We start from the raw sequence: 23,136 nt of genomic DNA on the forward strand, positions 1-23,136 counted from the left end.
AATAATGGTTTTAGAAGCATATAAACTCTCAAATTTGCACTTTGTGGATTAGTATCTGGAATTACCTTTGTAGCAAGAAGCAGTTGTCAAACTATTCTGAATAGTAGTAGCATCAGGACTTCCCTTTGATGTAACCCAAACTGTTATATGAACCAGTATATATACCGTAACCATGTCTGGCAGTATCAGCAAGTGTTTAATTTACATAATGCCATATAACTGCTTCTAAAATGTAGTAACCTGCTATGGTCTTAAATCTATCAAATTACAGTAACTTAGTTTCCACTTCTTGTAGCTGAAAACTGAGCATTCTGCAATGACATCTGACTACAGGATCTTAACCTGGCTTGTTAAGATCAATTATAGCTGCCTTTGTTTGGCAAGGGGTAAGGTGGGCCCTCCTGTGGTGGTTGGGGCTTTGGGCAGGATCCCAGGGGTAATCAGGGATGAGCTCTGTGTTCCCCACTTGGACATACACTTATGGGATGTTGCTTCAGACCCAGTGCACCTTAGGGACTTGCATGCCTGTAACACACCCAGGTGGTAGGACGGATCTTGCCTTCCCCCATCTGTTAACATTATTCCAGAGGGCAAGCTAGGTGAATGGATCAGCCAGCAGTGTAACTGTTTTTGAAAAAAACTAGACACATACTGCAGTCTCAGCTACCTCAAATTATAGTAGCTTAGTCACAATTGGCTGTAGCATGAGATGTTCCCATGAGAAGAAATATACCCCAGTCACATTTTATTCAGTCAATAATAAATCTGAAGATCAGTTGATGATGCAGTTTTGTCAGATTTATTTTACACAACTGTCAGTCATTGACCAATTCCTAAATACTAGCTGAATTATATTTTATTAGAAATATGTTACTTAGGAGGATTTAGGTTTGAAGGCACTGGGTGCTATTCAAACAATTTTTACTCAAAGTAGACCTAATAAAATTAATGGACCTAACTTAAACACATTCATTACTTTAAATAGATCTACTCTGAATAAACCTTAGTTTATTGTCACCCACTAAATGTTGTGTTTAGTTATTCTCTGATTATGGGAACAACAACAATACAATAATAAAACAATAAACAACAACAATAATATGTGTTGTTGTTATTTATTAAGTTCCAAACCACCCTTCATCCTAGGATCACAGGGCTGTTTACAATATAAAAATACATAGCATGATTTTTTTTGACAGCTTTTATAAAAATGCCAATAAGAGGGTACTTGATGTTAATATTTCACTTTCAAAGGAAAATGTGACTGCATGCTTCTTCATTCAGAGAAACTTCCATGCAGTATTAGCATACAAGTAGCTAAAGTAACGGAAGCTGTTTTCTGCTTTGATTATATTGTTATCAGATCAAGTTCCTAATCCAAACTGAAGACAGAAGCAAACAAATCTAGAAAGCTGTCAATAAATGTTTGAAGAAAAAGTGATTTGATACTTTTTTGTGTTAACAAGTGTTTATGTACTGATAAGAATACGGTATCTTTTATTTTCACAGGGTAGATTCTTTCCCAACTCCTATGACTTTTCCTAGCATAATCTTTCCTAGGCAATTATGCAAGCATTATATGGTATTAGCTTGCTATTAGATAACAGTCTGTCTCTAGGATGGTTATCTGTTTACACATAGCAGTTATCCTTGACTGACCTCGCAAAACAAATCAGCAGCTTGCTCCAGCTGGAATAGATCTTAAGATTCCTTGAAGGAGAGTGAACACGGGTAGACACAGTCACATTGAGGGATAGATGAGCTGCCCATGAATTATGTCTGGGAAAATTTCAGTCACAGGTTTTTCCCCCCATTTACAGTAAAGTAAATATGTAAAAAGAATGTTGTGCTGCTTTTTGTTTACAGGGTATTCATTTTAACTTTGTGTACTTCTTCCATAAATAAATGTTCTCTATTTGATATGGAGTAGTATGAAAAACACAAGAACAATCAGAATTGGAATAATTTATGAGTTTTAGATGCATGCATACAGTTATCTGAAAAGTAACCATTTTATTTTCTGTTAATCCAGTTTTCTCAAGGTAGCAACAACCATCTTACACCATTGCCCAGTAGTAAGTCTCAGTGAATCTTACTTCTGAGTAGGCAGAGCAATCTTATGCACATCAATTATGAATACAATTTGAGAGGAGGAATTAACAGTAGCAGTATTGTTGTCTGGGCCTAGCTTCTATTGTACAATATTGTCTATTTCAATTTGCTTAACATAAAATGAAGATGGGACGTCTGACAGCAGTTGTCTGTAAAGCTCACTTTCTGAGAAAGTGCATTCCTATGCCTGTCTAGTATCCTATTTTTTAATAGGCACATCTCACAAATGGGGAACCACCATGGAAAAGGACAATATCAAGTGGGTACTCCCCACTAGTACACCACCAAGGCCTTACCTGCCACTTGTAGGGTCTGAGATGGATTTATTTATTGAGTTTATATCCTGCCCCTCCACCTGGTTGATAATCGATAAGGCACACTTTTAGGCAGTTTGGTCCCAAGCCACCACATAACTTCTTCCTCCAGTCCACCTAGTTCATGGGTCATCAAATTTTTTTAGCCGCGAGCTTGTCCACTGTCCCTCAGACCTTGTGGCGGGCCGGAGAAGCGGCACCGGGGGGGGGGCAGCTGGAAGAAGATGCATGGGGGGCAAGTAGTCCTCCTCCCCAGCCCTAGCTGCTGTGCTTACCTTCCCTGGGGCTGCTGCCGCCACCACCACTGCTGCTGTTTCTCATGGGTAGGCTCCGCTCTCTGGCTCACAGGAGCACCAGGGCAGCAGTGGTGGAGGGAAGATGAGCGGTGCGAAAGGGCTGGCTGCAGAGAGGGGCTGCTTAAAATGGCGCTCAGCCAGTTCAGCCCAGTCCCCTTCCTCCTCTAGACAGGGTGGGGAGAAGCCAGGAGGAGGGAGGGAGGAGGCAGTGCCACGGTGTGTGTGAGGGGGGGGGAATGGAATGGCGTGGGTGGGGGAATGGTGCAGCCTGAATGAACAGTATCACCACGCCCACGTTCAGTCCGCGGGCCGGATCCTGAAGGCAATTGGGCCTGATCTGACCCACAGGCTTTAGTTTGCCGACCCCTGACCTAGTTGTAAAACATGCATTCTAAGTTCCCTAGCATCCTGAGTGAGAATAAAATTCATCATTACCAACCCAAGGCAGTAGGTCAGGATCTTGAGATGTTTGTTCTGCTGAGTGAAGCATGTAAAGAAAAGCCAGAGTGCTATACTTAGCCAGGAAGGTCACTGGGTGACCTTGGGCCAGTCATTGCCTCTCAGACTAACCTACCACGTAGGGTTATTGTGGAGATTAAATAAGGAGGAGGAGAACCATATATGCCATCTTGATTTAAGACCATATTAACAACAAAGCAGGCAGCAGGAAAGAAACACACACACCGAAGTAACCAACCAAAAAAATATTATTCTCTACACACCTTTTATATTGGATCAGGAACTGAAGGCAGGTGGGATGGACTTTTGCATTAACTTAATTACTCATACTGGCAACAGGTAGGTAGCCGTGTTGGTCTGCCTTAGTCGAAACACAATAAAAAATAAAAAATAAATTTCTTTCAGTAGCACCTTAGAGACCAACTAAGTTTGCTCTTGGTATGAGCTTTCGTGTGCATGCACACTTCTTCAGGTACACTGTGTATCTGAAGAAGTGTACATGCACATGAAAGCTCATACCAAGAACAAACTTACCGGTAATTGGTCTCTAAGGTGCTACTGGAAGGAACTCATACTGGCAGACATACATAAAACATGGACTATGAATTACACTATTCCCATTCTCAGGTGTTGGCATCCGTTTTGTCTTGAGGGACAATGGAGGGTGCCTCCAGGGGTGACGTCAAACCGCTTCATTAGCAGCACTGAAGTGACCTCCCTGGGGTGCAAGCCTGGGCAGTGTGTATGGAGGCCCTAGGCCAGTGGTGGCGAACCTTTTAGAGACAGAGTGCCCAAACTGCAACCCCAAACCCAATGATTTATCACAAAGTGCCAATCTGCCTCAGGGCAGGGGGAGGCCTGGCGGAGGGCCGGTGGGCGGGCGAGGCTCGGGGCCCCCAAGGGGGGGAGGGCGACACCAGCCCTGTGAGGGAGGCCGCCCCCTTCTGCCCCCTCCCCCGTCTCACCAGGCGGCGCGGGCGCTGCTCCTCCACATTCCGACGTTTCTCGGCCCCGCCGCGGGGCTCCCTCGCAGAGTGCGGCACCCAAAAAACGCCGCTGCGGCGCGCGCCACAAGGTTCTACCACCCGGCAAGCGGTAGGGGCGGGCGGAGCGCTTTGAGACACCGGGCTGCTCGGGAGACCCCGCGCCCTCGTGCCGCAGGGCCTAGACCAGTGGGGCGATGGCGTGCGTGCCCACTTGGGCACACGTGCCATAGGTTCGCCACCACTGCCCTAGGCTGCCCAGATGACAAGACCCCACTCTCAACCTTGCTGATGTGGTCCAATTGAAAGCAGAGCAATATGTGGGAACCTGCTTGGCTGCAGGAGTTGCTAGAAGGCAGTGTACAAGATGCCATCCAACCACCTTAGGGACCCCACTCCGGATTTCTGTAGGATTTACTGTTTAGCCCTTTCTTCTCCCAAAAATATCCCACAAAGCTGAGGTTTAGGTTCAGAGTTTTCCTTCTCGGTGGGCTACCTTCCCAGGTTGGTGAGCCCCATCTGCCCCTCACTTCCCTCTACAGCACGTGCAGAAACTGCCTTCTTGATCGTTGGACCCACTATTAGTCTTGTCTGCTCAATTGGCTAGAGCCTGTCTTTGCAGGCAAGGGAAGTCCCTAACTCGCTGAGGTTTAAAGACTCATCAGCTGCCCTCGCCTGGTTTAGCCAGCCAGTTTACTGTTCTTGGGATGTGGCTGCTGCCACACGCTGACATCTTCTAGGAGCCACAGGTGGGAGCTGAGTGCAGGGTGGGGGACCAAAGGTGGACAAACTACCACCGAAGGAGCACATGTGTCCCCAACAGATGTACTACCCCTCCCCTAAAACCTTCTCGGCAGATTATGGGTTGCTTTACTTCAGGGGGCTGGGCTAAAGGCACATCCCCATTCCTTGGCTAGGTGATATTCCCTGAAGAGGGCTTTTACAGCTCCAAAAGAGAAATAAGACAAATTCCCGTCTAGTCAGTCCTCTGAGAGAAGAACTGCAGCTCTGGCCACCGTCACCAGCTCAGCTTCTGGATCCCATGGAGAGATGGGGGGTGAGTCACAGGATGGGCAAATTATAGTTCCAGAGAAAGGAAGAAAAAACACAGTATAATGACAGGAGTTCAGAAATGAAAAACGTTGGCAGCATTAAGATAAATCCAACAGTGCAAATAAGTTTTGATGGATGAGATAATGGTTCTAGTTTATGTAAAATATGCAGGAATTTATGATATGCAAAATGAACCATGGAAAGAGAAGAATGGAAGTCATTGATATTTTAAGGTTGTTTAAATGAGTATTCTAAATAGTAAAACAGAAAATGTAATAAAAATGATTTTTAAAAAGGAGTCCAGAAATTAGGAGGGGCAAGTGGGGGGGGGTGCGCTCCTTGTTGTTGTTTTTTTTTGCGGGGGTACTTATGTGTGACTGACCAATCAATGAATTGGTGATCTGCATGGACACACCACTATATTACCGGCTCCCCAAAAGCACATCCTTCAATTCCGTTCTCACCGGCTAAGGAGGTACGTCGCTGCCGCCGCCGCCCTTTCCCGGCATTCGCTGCTCCTCCCTTCGCGTCTCGCTGCCTCTTTCCCTTCCGCTCCCTCAGCGCGAGGCTGCCGCAGGCGGACTGCTGCTTTCCCCGCGCGCGGCGGCGCCATGGCGGACGGCGAGGCGGCGGGGGGGCTTTCAGCTCGGGGAGCCGGCATTGCTGGCAGCGCAAAGGGGCTGCTGCAGAAGGGCTTCGACATGTACGTGCGAGATCCGTTCGACGCCGCTCACAACCCTCAGGTGTGTGTGTGAGAGAGAGTGTATCGGTGGTTTTTGCAAGGGGGGGGGTGTAGAAGAAGCCGCTGGTGGGGCAGGACATGAAGGGGGGGGGGACTTCTCTGCTAGTGTATTGAGGAAATAGGGCGCCATGGGTGACAAGAGTGTGAGAACAGAGGCTTTTGTGGGTGGGTGGGTTTTTTAAATGAAAGGGTATTGTTGTGGTAGGGCGACCTTTTCCAGCCCAACGCCCGCATTCAACGGAAATTGCCTTGTATAGAGACAGGCCGTTGAGTCTATCAAGCTCATATTGTCAGCACTGACTGGCAGTAGCTCCCTGGAGTTTGGGGTAGGAGTCTCTCCCAGCCCTATCCGGAGAGGCTGGGGATTGAACCTGGGACCTTCCGCATGCATCTATCATTTATTATGGGAAACGGGGGGGGGGGCACATGCTGGTGGTGAATGGGGGTCGGAGGCATAATGGGGGTCGGGGCAACTGATGTAAATTTGAGCTTTAAACAGTAACAACAATAGTAATAACAATAATAAACTAATTTCCTTGCACATTCATACACATTTCCTACACTCATGCAAGCAGCAGGCATTATCAGAGTTGAAGGAGATACAGTATTCTAGCCCAGTGTTTTTCAACCTTTTTTGGGCAAAGGCACACTTGTTTCATGAAAAAAATCACGAGGCACACCACCATTAGAAAATGTTAAAAAATGTTTAAAAATTTAACTCTGTGCCTATATTGACTATATATAAAGTAATTTTTCAATTTTCCCCACGGCACACCAGGCAACATCTCGCGGCACACTAGTGTGCCGCGGAACAGTGGTTGAAAAACACTGTTCTAGCCAAGCAAAAGCAGTTAAGGAGGGTGTGAAGCAGTAACTCCTGAGGGGTGTATGACTGGGGAAAGTTTGAAGGACCAGAAAGAGAAGCTTGTCTAGACTCATAGAAGCCAAATCTTTAGAGGCCGAAGTCTCCCCCCATAAAATAAAATATTGGGGGGGGGGCAAAGTTGATGGGCATTGCCATTCAAATGGTGTGTGCATGTCTTGTGATCAATTTACACAGGCCAGGGCTTACCTCTCCCCTCCCCCCCATATTTTATTCAAGTTGCATTTGGCACTCCTTTGGAAGGGGATAGTGGGAAGATGAGGTGAAGTAGAATGGAGATGGTTTGTGACTGTTTAATAAAAATTTGATTTGATTTGATTTGAATGGAGATGGAGATGAGAAGTTTTGGGTCTGAGGAATGAAATGGGGTGGAGAAGAAGCGAAGAGATTGGGCTGTGGTGGGGCAGTGGTGAAGAAATGGCTTGGTTTAGTTTATTAAGATTCTATCACTTCACACAGCCAAAGGGGAGTCCCAAATCTAAGACTAAAAAATACACTAAAAGTGTTAATCCAAGAAGTCAGCTAACAATGTGAAATCTCCACCCCCATCCAACACAAGAATGAATACCGAAAGCTGAGCACCAATGGTTGTGCTGGGGGGGGGGGGCAAGGAAGAAAACTTAAGGGGAGCAGAAACACTTGGAAATGATGTGTGTGAGGGTTGCAGAAAAAATAAGGGGATGTGGAGAAAGAGGTGTGGTAATAAAACACTGTATGGAAGAAGGTGTGGAAATGAGGCAATCTTAAAGACTGTGCAGATGTGAAGCTTCCAAACCTTGGGTCAGAGTTTTGCAACAGCCTTCAGGATCAAAGGATGCAGCTCATTGCAAACAATGTAGCAGAGGGGATATTTTGGAGGAGAGGGGAGAAGTTGTGGCAGCAGAAATTGTATTTCTGCTTTTCAGTCTAGGCTCCAAAGGCAAAGTGCCAGCTGGGTCCAAGCAGAAGTAGTTCAATCTTGTTTGCTCCAGCATGGGATAGTTACATTATCCCCTGACCTGAAATCTCCTTGCTAGAAATATGTTGTTGAACTGCTTCCAACTTCTGCAGTGCGATCAGTAGAACAGCTGAGTGTGAACATAGTTGCTGTCTGTAGTCTTATGTAAGAGAGCCTTGTCCTTTCCAGAGACCTGTTTTTTTAAAAAAACAAAGTGGTTGTACAGATATTAAAATGTGGAGTTAAATATATTTGAAAATAATACCTGTTAACTTAATCTATATCTAGAAGCAGAAATGGTGATTAAGTTGGGAACATAGGAAGGTGCCTTAAAGAGAGTATGAAGTTGTTGCTCCTTTGTTTATATAGTGGGGAAAATATAATGGTGGCAGTTTATTTTCATACTGTCCTTTAGACACAAGGTTTCGTTTTCTGACAGGAGGGTTCATGCAAAAAGTAAAAAGAAAATGTTTTTTTAAAAAACCAACCCTACCATTAGTGGTGGTAGCTATCTAAAATGTTGTTCCTGTTTTCAGGGCATTTTGAATTTCGGAACAAGTGAGAACAAGCTTTGCTTTGATTTAATACAGGAAAGGGTAAGTATGGCTTCCCACATGAATTGTGCAACTTAGTTTTGAAATTGTGATCAGTAGGTAGTACTAATTAGTGGCCGTGATAATTTCTTATGAATAATCAAGCACTGTGTTTAATAACATTAGCTGTGCAGTGTGCAAGCAAAACAAGCCAAAGCCCTGGACTGGGACAGCAGGTCAGAGTGGCAAATCGGCCCCTGCATCTTAAACCATGTTGGCTTACTCCAACCAGGACAGAAAGTGAGGAGGGCCTGTGATATCTTTTGCTGTTCTGGCTCCAGGCTAGTGCAGCTGAGGAGCCAAAATCAGACCCAGCTCTGAGAAATGGATTGCTTTTCATCTAAGATCAGCTAAGACAGCTTAACTTGAAAAAAATTGATAAACTGTGGGAAATATAAATAGCAATGTGTGAATCTAACTACCTTTCATATAATTAAAAACTTTGTCTCTTTTAAAAAAACGACAGCTTGTAAAACCTGACATGGCTTATCTGGAACCTCACTTACTTCAGTATTCGGATACACAAGGCATTAAAAGGTAACAAAAATTGCTTAGTTAGCATTTCAATGTATTTTTATAACAGCTACCTGTTTTTCTAGTTCCAGTTAAACATTTCAAAAACTAATATTGAATTGTGCAGGAGATTTAAGCTATTCTGTAGAAGTCCCTTTAAAATAAATGGTTGTGGCTTACAGATGTATTTTCTTTTGATGCAGTAGTGCTAGTGCTTGAAGACTACTTATAACACTGCATAAATGTCTAGTTGTTGTTTGAACACATTTAATAGAAATAGTTTCAATTGTACGTAAATGAATGTTCTTTTGTGAAATTGTTTGGTATTACTGCCTTCAATTCACAGTGTTTTTTAATAGTTCTAGAGGTCAGATTTCTGGACTCAGTCCAAAATCACGTTTCAGAAATGGGGCATTTTAAAAAATATGATCCTCTACATATGTTTACTTTTAAAATAAGTTCTATGCAATCCTGCTTCTAAAGAAACCAGTAGCAAACTTTCAATTGAATTTAATAAAGACTAATTCAAAGTTAAAGTTGTGCTAGAACTAACATTGTATATGAATATGTTGATGCAAATTTTCTGACTGTGTTAATTTTAAACTTTAGTTTTAGAGAAGAAATTGCAAAGTTTCTTACTGAATATGCAAAAGCTCCAACAGCACTAGATCCAGATCATGTAAGGAACCACGTTGCTTTCCTTTTCTTTAATTTTGTGAAAGTTTGCTGATTCTTTCATAAGATCTGAACTGAGGGTATAGCAGTTATCACTTTTAAATCATTTTGGAAACTCTGCAACACTGAAAATGTATCAAGTTGTTATTGCAGATAGAATTTTAGGTTAAAGCCAATACCTAAAAGAAATTTATCAGCGGGAGCTCTCATAACTTTGCTTAAGATACCCATTTGTCTTCAAATAATGTCACTCAACTTTGATACATTCAGATACAAACGCAAATAGTTTGTAAATATTGGGCGATAACTAATATCCAGCTAATGAACCAAATTCTTACTTCCCCTACCACTTACATTTGACTACCCACCTGTCAAATCACCTTACATCACACTGCTCTCAGGTGATGATTGTCAGGACTTCAAAACACCACACATAGAGGCTCATTGCACAGCTTTCAGCAAGAAGCTAGAATAAGGACATTGTTCCTGTAGCTTTCCCAAGCAACTGAATGCTTTTATCCAAGAGCCTGCTAAGCCCCACCCTAGGCACTGCTGTTGATCTCCCAGCTATTGAACTCTCAGTAGTGTTGGGTCTACTCATGAGGAAGCAGCTCCTCACAAGTAATTTATCATTCTCAAAGAGGTATTGGCTTTCAGGTGGACTGCTTGGTCCTGCCCTTTCATCTGTCAGTGCTCTCTGAGGGTTGGAGGTGACTCAGCTTCTGCCTCTCAATTCAGGCCTTCTATATATAGGATATGGCAGCTGCTGGGATGTTGCATTGCCTGATAGTTCTGCTTCAGCCTTGGTGCTGTCTGTCCCCACCTGAATGTCTGTGCGATTCCCTCCAGGGAGTACCAGGCCCTCCTCTGGTGAGGATTCCTTTAGCACGGTCATGAAATGTCAGCTGATTGAAAGTGAAACCCAGCCTCCCTTGCCAATGCTAGGAGTGCATTTTAAGGGTCCCATTTTTGGATTGGCTGCTGCACAGCTGATATCACATGGTATCAGGTGTGGAGCAGGTGAGCATGATTTGGGGGAAATGGCATTATGGGCCAAATTAGGACCCATGCCAGGCCTAACAAGGCCAACAGGCTAGAGGTTCCCCACCCTTGAACTAAGTCATATTCAGAATAGATCCACTGAAATCAATTTACTTATTTACACTTCTAAAAAGTGGCACATTGCTAAACTTAGTGCTTGGATTATCTCTATAAAACGAGGAGGTCTGACATAGTACTCTTCTCAGACATTGACTCTGCAAACAACATATCCTACTGACTCCAATGCCATCTTAGATGGTCATTGCCAGGGACATACACTTAGACAACCACTTTGAAATCAGAGCTACTAAATGGTACACAATTAATGGATATTCTGTTGGTCTGTGTTTATATCATATATTATAGAACATTGAACCCATAATTTCAATTACATTATAGCTCAACAAAACCTTTCAATGACTGGATACCAGCCAATAGAATTCATATATACAAGAGGAATTAAGGGTTGATTGTTTTGAAGTTACAGTGGTTCAGTTTTTAAATTTGGTTTGAGTTGTTGACACTTGGATATGATATCCTTGCCTTAGACTTGTCTTTAATTTCTTAAAATAAATTTACCTGCTTTTGTAGTTTTGTTAATTGCATCTTGCTATTTTGTCTTCTATTTCTAGTTTGTAGTTTTGAATGGCTGCTGTGGTGTCTTTGCTACGCTTTCAACTGTGTTATGTGATCCTGGAGGTAAGGGGGCATGAATATGTATCACATATTGTAGCAGTTGTATATCACTCTGGTAATTAGTGCCTGAACATCTTAAAGAAGGTATAAAATCTTGTTCACTCTGCTAATAATGGCTAAATCAGGCTTCCTCAACCTTGGCCCTTCAGATGTTTTTGGCCTACAACTCCCATGATCTCTAGCTAGCAGAACCAGTGGTCAGGGATGATGGGAATTGTAGTCTCAAAACATCTGGAGGTCCGGGGTTGAGGAAGCCTGGGCTAAATCATGTAGAAAATGAACTGCTTCATTGCTTTATTTTATGTGCACTTTGAGTAAGCTAAAAATAGTTTAAATTATGTGAAGTACATACTAGCAGAATGAAACTATTGGTCTGCACCCCCCTTTCTAAGTAGCCATATATATTATAGTAGAGTCTTAACAATTGGTTAATGACAATAAAATTATATGTGGAAACCTCTACTATGAAATTTGTGTCACCTTTTTTAGTATGCTAGTAAGAGTATTCATTTAAGAATAGCACAGACGTGCAAGTGGTTCACACAATGTTTTTTTCCCTATTCTGGCAGCACAATGATTATGTACATAGATTTTGAAAGTAGTAGTCTAAAGATGTGTGTAAGATGAAGGAAAAATAATATATCACTATTTCTTAACAACCAGTAAAATACTTTGTTTAAAAAGAAAGTAAACCTCCATTATTTATTCTTTTTATAGATGGGTATCTGATTCCTACCCCGTATTATGGTGGAATAAACTCCAAAATGTGGCTGTATGGTGGATTGCAACCTATCCATGTGCCCTTGTTCAGTGAGGTAAATATTTACTAAATATTCCCTTTCTTATAAATACTGATATGTTGTCTGTGAATGAACACAATTGTATAAAGCCCAAGCAACAAAACAACTACTGACTGTGGAATCCAAACTCTAGACATGTCCCTTCTTGTATGACTGTGCTGTATGTTTTGGCAAATGGGTGGATGTTGTCTCATACACAAGTGTGTATATAGCAGAGGTGGCAACAAACTGTCCTACAGAAGTCTTGACTGTTTTCCTCAGTTTTTTTAGAGAGAGAGTGTGTCTGTCTCTTCATTAATCATCATTTTCAGAGAGTAACAGTTTCCTGGGATGACATAATGTCACCATTGCCCTTGATCCAAGCATACTCAAAGAACCATAGAGTTTATAGAACTCCCTTTTACCTCCACCAGAACAAGTTGAAAAGGGAGTATCTATATTGAGTTCATCCCAACAAACAAGAAAAAGAAAGCTCCATCAGCGTTTAAGCCACATCCACCACAACTTGCTTGTGCATTTTGCTGTTTCCCCCCCTCAAATTAAATTATTCTTAATGAAAATAAATAAGTATTCTGAGCAGATTGCATTGTTTTACTGAATTTCTGTCTTCGAACACCTTTTAAAATGTTTATGCAGGTGACTAATGAAGAAAGTCGACCATTTCAGTTAACCATTGAAAAATTAGAAACTGCGCATCAGAGAGCCATAGAACAGGTAGGAATATTTTGAACCAAACTCCAACTATTGTACTTTTGGTTAAATACCTCCTTATCAACTTTCCAGTGAAATATATCCTGTTAGAAATGTAAATTGATAAATCTGCTGTGTATTTGTCATTTGCACAACTTTGCCAAAAGCAGGTTGTCATGTCATTCTAATGCATCATTTTGAAGAATGAAGCTAGAATCCTAAATTATATATTTCCTGTTCTTATGTGAGCCCATTAAAATATTTGCGAGTAATAAATGGAGCATTTCATATTAAACTTAATACTTTTTACAAACTGCTTTAGTAACTTCCCTTGATTTCCAAAGTACTTCGTCGTTTTTGCAGTTGTTTGTTGTTGTTTTTCTTAAGTAGCTTGAAGCTACTAAGTGACAGAATCTTTTCACAGGAGAAAATGTACTGAAAATAGTGGATGGGATTCAACTGTCATGCTTGGAGTAGACCCATCAAAATCTACAAAACTTACATTAGTCATGACTAATGTAAGTACTACTAATTTCAGTAGGTCTGCTCTAAGCATGACAGTCTAGACCTAACCCTGTATGTTTTAGTTACGCTGAAATTACAGAATTTACAGAATAATTTGGTCATAATAAATTTTATTTCCTTCCTGAATATATTTCCATTTAAACCTATTTTGGTAACATTAGTTTAAAAAGAATCCTAGTTTTACGGTCTTTCTATACACTGGTGTTATATATACATTTCTTCAAGAAAACAATCATTTAATATATTACATCAAATCTATAGTTTTGTAAATTAAAACAAAACAAAATAAAAAAATTCCTTCCAGTAGTACCTTAGAGACCAACTAAGTTTGTTCTTGGTATGAGCTTTTGTGTGCATGCACACTTCTTCAGATACACTGAAACGGAAGTCACCAGACCCTTAAATATAGTGAGGGAGTGGGGAGGGGTATTACTCAGAAGGGTGGTGGGAATGGGTGATCAGCTGATAGGTGTGGAAAACCTGTTGACGACTGTTAAGGACTGCAATTTTTACAGGGTCTTACAGGGAAAGGCAAGGGGTGAGATGGCTAAAGATAGCTTTCTCATGTATAATGAGATAAGAATCCAATGTCTTTGTTCAGACCAGGTTTCTCCATGGTTTTAAGTTTGGTGATTAGTTGCAATTCAGCCACTTCTCTTTCCAGTCTATTTCTGAAATTCCTTTGTATTAAGACAGCTACTTTGAGATCTTTTTTAGAATGTCCTGGGAGATTGAAGTGTTATCCTACTGGTTTCTCTGTCTTGTGATTCCTGATATTAGATTTATGTCCATTTATCCTTTGGCGTAGGGTTTGGCCTGTTTGTCCAATATAGAGAGCTGAAGGGCACTGTTGGCATTTGATTGCATACACAATGTTGGAAAATGAGCAATTAAATAGTCCTGAGATGGCATGTTTGATGTTGTTGGGGCCAGTAATGGTGTTTATGTGGCAGCAAAGTTGGCATCTGGGTTTATTGCAGGCTCTGGTACCAGTGTCCATGTTGAGTCCTGTTGTTGTATTATTGTAGTGAGGAGTTGTTTTAGATTGGGTGGCTGTCTGTAGGCGATGAAGGGTCTTCCTCCCAGAGCTTGAGAAATAGAACTGTCATTGTATAGGAGAGGTTGTAGATCTCTGATGATGCGTTGTACTGTTTTAACTTGGGAGTTGTATGTGATTACTAGTGGTGTTCTGTTATTTTCTTTTTTGGGTCTGTCTTGCAGCAAGTTCTCTTTAGGTATCAGTCTGGCTCTGTTGATCTGTTGTTTAACTTCATCAGGTGGATATTTTAGTTCTAAAAAGGTTTGCTGTATTCCCACCACCCTTCTGAGTAATACCCCTCCCCACTCCCTCACTATATTTAAGAGTCTGGTGACTTCCGTTTCAGTGTAGCTGAAGAAGTGTGCATGCACACGAAAGCTCATACCAAGAACAAACTTAGTTGGTCTCTAAGGTGCTACTGGAAGGAATTTTTTATTTTGTTTTGTTTTGACTATGGCAGACCAACACGGCTACCTACCTGTATTTGTAAATTAAGTCCTTTGAATTATAGCAGATGAAATTTAAAATCATAAATAAATAACAAAATGCCATGCTGTGATGAAAATGAAATGTGATGCCATGAAAATGTGATACTGGAATATGTTTTAGGGTTATAAGGGAATATGTATGCTCATTTTCAGTCCAGAAACTTCAATACTTGGCACTTTATGAAAGGATGGCAAATTTGCAGACTCGCTACTCCTTTGTATGACGTCATGGTGGCGTCCCCGACTATCAGTTTTTCTTTTTTCAGGGCATCAGAGTCAGAGCATTAATCCTGATCAACCCTCACAATCCATTAGGGGACATTTACCCAGCACAGTTACTGAAAGAATGTCTAGACTTTGCACACAGGTTTGAGTCCTAGCGCTATTTGTTTGGGCTTTTAACTTTATATGATGCAGTATGTTAGTTTTGAAAGTTATTTTGGTAATTTCCTTATTTCATTTGGCATATGGACATAAGAATGTTTGTTCAGAAAATTCATTTATGGTAATAGTCATCTATGGTTATTAGTAGCGTTGAAAAACATTAGAATTCTTAAATTGGCAAACTTAGTTTCTGAATGTATAACTATGGTGGAGATGGCATTATGTACTGCTAAAAAAAATTCCCTGTATGCGTAAAGCCCGACTATATTGATTCTTTAAAACATATGTCATAAATATGAGAACTGGTAATTACCAAAATAAGTAGTAGTAAGAGTGTTTAATATGGATACATACGTTGATTTGAAAAGTAAGTTTGAACCAATTTATGAAATGAAGCATCCTTGTAATCTGAAACTTGTACATCCAGTCTATAGAATTCTATATGGAACATGAATTAATAAATTATTATTTTCTTTCTCAAAGAAGGATCCCTAATGTTTCCTTTAAATTTCAATACATTTTCTCATACTTCCCCTAATGTCTATTTTTTTATCCATGGCCATATTCTTGTAATGCTTACTCTGAAATCCTATGTACACTTACTTGGACTTAAGTCTCACTATGTTCAGTGACACTTCCTCCTCCTTAGTTTATCCGTGAAAGGATGCCATCCTCCTTGCTTGTTCCATTTTCTAGCATACCTGCCCTTCCCACCAATCTACATGAAATGGATTAATTTTTTAAAATATGGCTTATTTCTAATGAAGGTAACAACTAGCTCATTCGGTAGAGCATTAGACTCTTAATCTTAGGGTTGTGGGCTTGAGCCCCATATTGGGCAAAAGATTCTTGGATAGCAGTGAGTTGGGCCACATGACCCTTGTGTTCCTTTCCAACTCTATGATTCTAACTAAAGTGGTTATTAGATAATTAGTAAGCCTCAGAACATAGCACAATTCTTTTCACTTCAGCATGACACTGCATGAGACTTGGGGATGCAGTCTGTGTCTGAAGATGAAAACTAAGAACCTGATGTTTTTAATTCCCCCCCCCCAAAAAAATAAATAAATAAATGTTAATTGGTTACTTATACTTTGGTGATATTTAAGCATCTTTCTGTCAGTCACATACTTCTGAATGCCTGCTAATATTGGGAATAAGAATTCAGTTTGATGTGTTTTCTGGCCTGTGTATGCAGATATAATAAGCTGTGTGGTGTGCGTTTTCTGGCCCTTATATCTTAATTGTGCAATGTATTACATGTAGAGACATATGGATACTTGGTTCTTAACTTCTCGCTTTTATATATCTAATAAAATTGTGGATGGGGGAATATACATGCCTTGCTGAGGACTCATCGCTGTTCAGTTTTTAAAAACATTTTGCTTTATATTAAGTAGCAGTTCTTTGGGTGCCTCCTCCACAAGAGGGTTGGAGGGTGGCAACACTGAAACACTTTTCTGCGGTGGCTCCCTGTTTGTGGAATGCTCTCCCCAAGGAGGCTCACCTGGGGCCTTCATTACATATCTTTAGGTGCCAGGCAAAAAACGTTTCTCTTCAGCCAGGCGTTTGGCTGATTAACATTCCATGGCCTTTTAAATGTGTCTGTGGGATGAGAGCTATTGGTTGCTTTTGTTTTTGTTTTATTATGTATTCTATGTTTTCATTTTGTATTTTTATTTTGTGAACTTCCCTTTGATCTGCGGATTAAGAGCAGTAAACGTATTTAATTAATAATAATAACAACTTGATTGAATATAAAATATGCAGCTTTCTAAGGAATTTGCTAAGCAGCACTTGCAGTAATGAATGCATATATATTTTTTAAAAATCTTTAATGACTTATGTGTGTGTGTCTTTCTTTACATAGACATAAATTACATGTAATTATGGATGAAATTTATATGCTGTCTGTATATGGTGATACCACATTCACAAGCATTCTTAGCTTGGAGAGGTGAGTGTTCCTTCCTGTTGCTTTTTTTTAAAATGTCAGGTTTTTAGTTGAGTAACATAGCAAATCTATTCTGTTTGTTTATATATGCACACATAGTCTACCAGTTTCTGTATGCATAAATTATTCTTTCAAAGTAATTATTGGTGATGTGGTAGCATATGTATGATTTTCAAGGGTTGGTAGACTTTTTTTGTCTTGCCATTCTCTGACAAAATCCTACATGTCAACTGATTTAGGACTAAGCAGACTATTGCTCATATGTGAATTTAATGCTAACTACTATTGTAGCTATTCTCCTTCCTCCGCATGCCGGGGGTGCTCCTCATACAGGTCTGTTGTAACTCTGCCCAGTGTGCATGTATGCTGTAACATGTTAGGTCACTTAGTGCAAGCCAAAATTCTTCCATGCCTCACTTGGAAGTATCTTCTTTTCTGGACTTTTACTTATGTTGCATGCTTTGAGGAGAGTTGGGTGGAGCTGAGTAGCAACTGGTCACTGGTGAAGTAAGAGAGAGCCTGCTTTGCAAGTACCGGTAATGTGCCCAGCACAGCAGGGTTGCAGCCAGCACAAGGGTAGCAGGAAAGTATAAAATTATGGCAAAATACATCTGCACCCTTTTGTCCACATGCTGAAGGAGCAGGACTATTGACTCTGTTCCTTCATGTGACAAGTTATACCTTCCTTAGCTCGTGTGTGTGTGTGTGTGTGTGTATGTGTATGTGTAGACTGCCACCCAGTGCCCTCCATAAATGAAACAGCTTCTGATACACTTTCCTGACATAACTCACAATAATATTTCAACTGAAGTAGTTATTGATCATTCAAAAAAGATTTAGAATGTTTTTGGTAACTACTTCAGTACAGTGGACCCTCTAGTTACATACCGCTGTGGATATGTAAATTTCAGGTTATGAACGCGGCAAACCCGGAAGTGTATACTTCCAGGTTTCGCCACGCGCACATGTGCAGAAGCAGCGCCTCTGCCTATGGACTTTGTGGGTTGTGGATGGACCCCCAGAATGAATTTAATTCGTATCCGGAGAGTCCATTGTTCCAAAAACAGGCTGTTATTCTGAATCGCTGATATCTTGGGCTTCTTTGGAGGAAGGGTGGGGTGAAAACATAATAAATGGAACATAATTAGAACTTCCTTGATTTAGATTTCTGTATGTACTTCAGTACACATGCACACAGGGAGTACAGCTCCATAAACGTGCTGTCTATGCCGTGGATTTCTATTATCTCCAGCTTTTTGCTGGGTCAGGGTAAATTGCCATTGTCCTTACAACTGGAAAGTGTTGATTCCCCACCCCGAATAAATGTAAGACATTCATTATCTTGAAATCTTCCTCTTTAGTTTACCAGATCCAGATCGGACACACTTGATGTGGGGATTTAGTAAGGTAGGTTAAAAATATTTGTTATCAATATTTCTTCAAACTGTACTTGAATTCTTGAAACTGTCAAATTCTTCCATCTACCCAATGCATTGTTCCAAAGAAATCTTGTATGTGAGAACTTAAAACCTACAGTGTAATCGTGGATTATAATGTTTGCCTCTGCCACAGTTGCACAGCAGGTCTAGCCATTAGTGGAACCCTGTTTCTCCTAAAATAAGACATAGCCATAAAATAAGCCATAGCAGGATTTCTATGCATTTGCGAAATATAAGCCGTTCCCCAAAAATAAGCCATACCCCGAAAATAAGCCATAGTGACATGGTACCTCCCATTAAAACAGCCTGGGGAGGCGTGGCTATGCAGCGTACCGATGCGACACGGTTAAAATAAGACATCCCCTGAAAATAAGCCATACTGTGTTTTTTGGAGCAAAAAAAATATATAAGACGGTGTCTTATTTTAGGAGAAACACGGAAGATGGTATTCTGTTATAAACTCAGTATCATTTTGCAACTATCCCAAGAACTAGCAGGCAACCAGGTGGCTCACCAGAAGCTGGCCAGTAGACTATGGACTAACTTCTGCTCTTCCATAGTTTAGGATATGACTTGCAGTGCAATGCAAACCTTATTGGTGTTTATATAGATGTAAATTCTACTCCAAAATAAATAGATGGCAGCCTTAGGGTGGCTTCTGATTGCTTGGGCTGCAGAATATCCATTTATAATCCCTCACCATGTGGGAGCTGCAACTACATGTTGATTTGGTTAACTTTAGCAACCAGTGACAGGTGACAGTCCCTTGCTTGCTACAAAAATAGGGGGATAGAGAGGGCCAAGTAAGGTTGGCTATAAACAACCAGGAACCTGTTTGGCTGCAATTGCCACATATTGTGTATAATTTCACTTGTTCTACCACACTGGGAATCTAAAACTAGACTTCAGGGATCATCATATGGGTTTCAGCCAAAAATTCTAACCTAATGAAATACTTTATGCAAATCAAATCAATTGTTCTGCTTTTGTTTCTTAATATGTAAATGGACTTTAAAACGTTTTGTATAGGATGTTAAGTTCTTTGAAAATTGAGAAATTATATTTTATTACAAGAATCAGAAATTATTTAGTCTTCATTGGATAATGCTGATTTGGATAGAAATACGCTTTGTGTATGAATTAACATTTTAGAGAGACTTTTTAATTACAAACTTTCCCCCTTCCCTTTCAAGGATTTTGGCATGTGTGGCATCAGAGTTGGAGTATTATACACCAGAAATCATGAGGTCAGGAAAGCAGTTAATCAGCTGGCTGTTTTCCATGGTTGTCCAGGACCAGTGCAATATGTTCTCAGCCAGTTCCTTCGTGACAGAGGTTAGCAAACTTGAAAGTGCACAAACACACATTGCCCTGATTCCAAGTAATGAACACCAGTCCTCACACTATATAGTTACTGCAGACTAGGAAAATCCAGCTCTGTTTTTTCACTGTGTGTGGCTAGACCATGATCTAGCCAGCTTTATTCCTCAGTTTCAAATTATTTATGAACTACATTCATTTTTTTTTATTTATTAGATATATTGTTGAAGTTGGTGTAAAGTGGCTGAATTGGTGTTGGGTCCATCTTAGCAACTAGGGAACAAGTTCTGAACAGGACCTGTCTTATCTTGCTTTGCCTTGCCTGTAGTTACCTTGCCATCATTAACTGCTGGGACTGATGTCAGCAAAACAGAATTTCCAGATTACTTAACTCGTTTAGTTGGTGATGTGAAACACCTCTCTCCTTGAAAACCACTGCCAGTTACAGTAGACAATGCTGGGTTGGATGAGCAAATAGTCTGACCTGGAATAAGAATTTTCTTAACTTCATAATACTGCAAACAAAAATCCTCTCAATCACATAAGCTACTTTTCACACTTTATATTTGCCATGCAGGATCCCTTTAACAGAGTGCCTGCTGTTCCCAATGTTCCCCACCCCTTAATTTGTCAAAGTCCTACTAAGACTGAATAATACAAAGAGGGAAAACAGTGTGGTCTGATTTGTGCTCTTATTTTGGCAGAATGGCTGGATAATGTGTTTTTCCCAACCAATAAAAGAAGACTTAAGGAAGCACAGAACATTCTTGTGGATGGCCTTGCGGAGATGGGAATACCTGTTTTAAAAAGCTCAGGAGGATTATATGTGTGGGCTGACTTCAGAAAAGTATGTGGAGGACCTGGAGGGCTCAGGGAGGGTGGATTAAAGGACATAAATACAGTTGGCTGTATTGTGGCTGGTCTTGTGAGCTCCTTCCTTCCTGCTGGGCTTTGTATTCAAAATAGGACCTGCCTCTCCCAGCGAGACACTGAGAGGCCATAGGCTTACGAGCAAACCCAGTTGGAAGAATGCATCATTACAATGCTATCCAGCACTTCTGGTCTGCGACTGTACCAGTCCCCTGCCCCTTGTACGTGCACAATCTCAAATTTCACCAGATTTTCATTATTGATAGGATAAGGGCTTGGAGCTCCCCACCCTGCACCCTTAAAAGAGGCTTTTTTTTTTAAAGTACTCTTCATTAATTTTGGACATACAGTAGTTAAGGTCCTAAACCATCAGAGGAAGGAGGGATGGAGGCTGGTGCTGCCTGCTGTACACCTGATCATCATTTAAGGTATCTCAGTGTGCTGTGGCACACTGGTTGAAAGCCACTGAATTAAATCACAACATGCCTAAAAATAAATAAATGGTGCAGCATCTGGTCCTAAATAATATTTTGAGCAATGTAATTGGCTAAGCAAGAAAAACAATAGAGCACCAAGGCTTCAATTGAACTCAAAAGATGCTTTGATGAAACTGATATTTTGGTTCTTTTGTGGGTGGGGAGGTCAAGTGCTTTGTTTGCTAATGTGGCATTCAGCTAACGTGTATCTTTGTTTTCTCTTAGTTCTTAAAGTCACAGACATTTGAAGCTGAAATGGATTTATGGTGGAAAATTCTTGGTGAAAAGCTGCTCATTAGTCCTGGGAAAGCCTTTTGCTGTTATGAACCTGGATGGTTTAGGCTGGTCTTCTCAGATTCTATAGACAGAATCTACCTGTGTAAGTTTCAGTTGTATAAAAAGGGTTATCTGATCTCTTTCTCCTTTCTCATCCTTCACTCAGCTATATGCACTGTCATAGACTTTCAAGCCATCAAGGAATATATACAGCCTCACAATATGTTCTGTATTGCCTACAAGCAGACACTCAGGAAATATATTATGTCTTTAAAATGTTTATGTTGCTTCCTTTTTGTAGGTATTCAGAGACTTCACCAAATGCTACATGATAAAATAGATGAACCTGTAGCTTCATCTCCTGAAGAAAATGAGCATATTGAGTTAGATGATGAAACTTCAGCCAACTACATAAATACACCAGTGGATGATGTCTCAGAAGGATTTTCACACTTGAAGAAAATAGCTGTCTTCTAAGAACCTGAATGCTAAAACAAAGCATGGCATATTTATATTTACTGTAACTCTGACTCCCCTTTGTTTTGTTGTTTTGTTTAGTATGGCAGGCATGCATTTACATTTTGTTGTAACCTATGGTTACTAATTTGACTATGGAGATTCTACTTACTGGCAACCTGGCGGACTTTTTCTCCTATATTCTCCTCATTGGAATACTTAGTTCTGTTCCTCAGAACACTATGGGCCAAATTAGATGCAACAGTGACTTCTACCCAGCTGTTTTCCCCCCCTAGAGGAATTACAAGGCTAAAGGTAACCCACTAGGACAAAAATAGGTGGGTAAGGTGCAAGGGAAGCATCATTGGAGGAGGGAGAGGTTCAGCACCTCCCATTTGTTCCCAGGCTACTGTAATATTGACCATGCTTTTATAGGAGTTTAAACTAAGCCACTCTCCTCCTCTCCCCCTTTGTAGAATTCAAATTAGGTCATGCCACCATCTTATTTTCAAGTATTTGAATTTCATTCATATTCAGGTCAAGCATGTGACTGGTGCGTTGAACATCTGCAGATTAGAGCTGAATCTTGCACATTATCTTGCATATATCTCCTGGTTCATACAGGGCAATGGATAGCTCAGTTGGTTAGAGTGTGGCACTGATAACACCAAGGTTGTATGTTCAATCACTGTATGGAATAGTTGCATATTCCTGCATTGCAGGGAGTTGGACTTAGATGATCTTCAGGACCCAACTCTACAATTCTATGATTCTAAACATTGGTCCACTGAGACAAAAGCTATATACTTTGTATGTAAATATATTAGAAAATGTTACTCAGTTGATAATTGGCTGTTGATAACTGGTTGCCAACTTGCAGACTGTTTTTATAATGCACAGGAAGTAATCTAAAACACAGACGCTTGGGCTTTCTATATGGGTGTTACCACTGTAACTGCTTTCTAAGAAAGTGTCTAAATCTTGTTTTCATTCTGTTGCTTAAAAGGGTTTATTTGTACATTTTGCTGTTGCATATCATTCTTGCAAAATCACTCTCTGATCAGTTTTGCACTCTTCACATAAATATTTTTTATAAACATATGGTTGGTTGTGCTGACTGGG

General features: G+C 40.7%; 1 protein-coding gene across 1 annotated transcript; it reads left to right on the plus strand.

Moving 5' to 3' along the window:
* The first annotated feature begins 5,805 nt into the window (after positions 1-5,805).
* On the plus strand, positions 5,806-23,032 carry LOC117055726 (1-aminocyclopropane-1-carboxylate synthase-like protein 1). Its single transcript, XM_033165504.1, has 14 exons — positions 5,806-5,960; positions 8,316-8,375; positions 8,839-8,909; positions 9,495-9,564; positions 11,234-11,300; positions 12,015-12,112; positions 12,734-12,811; positions 15,106-15,206; positions 17,094-17,180; positions 18,539-18,584; positions 19,810-19,951; positions 20,641-20,783; positions 21,508-21,661; positions 21,860-23,032. Exons 1-14 carry the CDS (start codon positions 5,829-5,831, stop codon positions 22,033-22,035), a joined length of 1,425 nt encoding a protein of 474 aa, XP_033021395.1. The 5' UTR covers positions 5,806-5,828; the 3' UTR covers positions 22,036-23,032.
* Positions 23,033-23,136: the final 104 nt, after the last annotated feature.

This window comes from Lacerta agilis, chromosome 12 (genome assembly GCF_009819535.1).
Source record: "Lacerta agilis isolate rLacAgi1 chromosome 12, rLacAgi1.pri, whole genome shotgun sequence".
NCBI classification, from domain to species: Eukaryota; Metazoa; Chordata; class Lepidosauria; order Squamata; family Lacertidae; genus Lacerta; species Lacerta agilis.

Coding starts and splice junctions, on each gene's coding strand:
- LOC117055726 (XM_033165504.1), top strand. CDS start 5,829: ATGGCGGACGGCGAGGCGGCGGGGGGGCTTTCAGCTCGGGGAGCCGGC. Junction 11,301..12,014: donor TGTGTTATGTGATCCTGGAG/GTAAGGGGGCAT, acceptor TTCTTTTTATAG/ATGGGTATCTGATTCCTACC. Junction 18,585..19,809: donor TGATGTGGGGATTTAGTAAG/GTAGGTTAAAAA, acceptor TTCCCTTTCAAG/GATTTTGGCATGTGTGGCAT.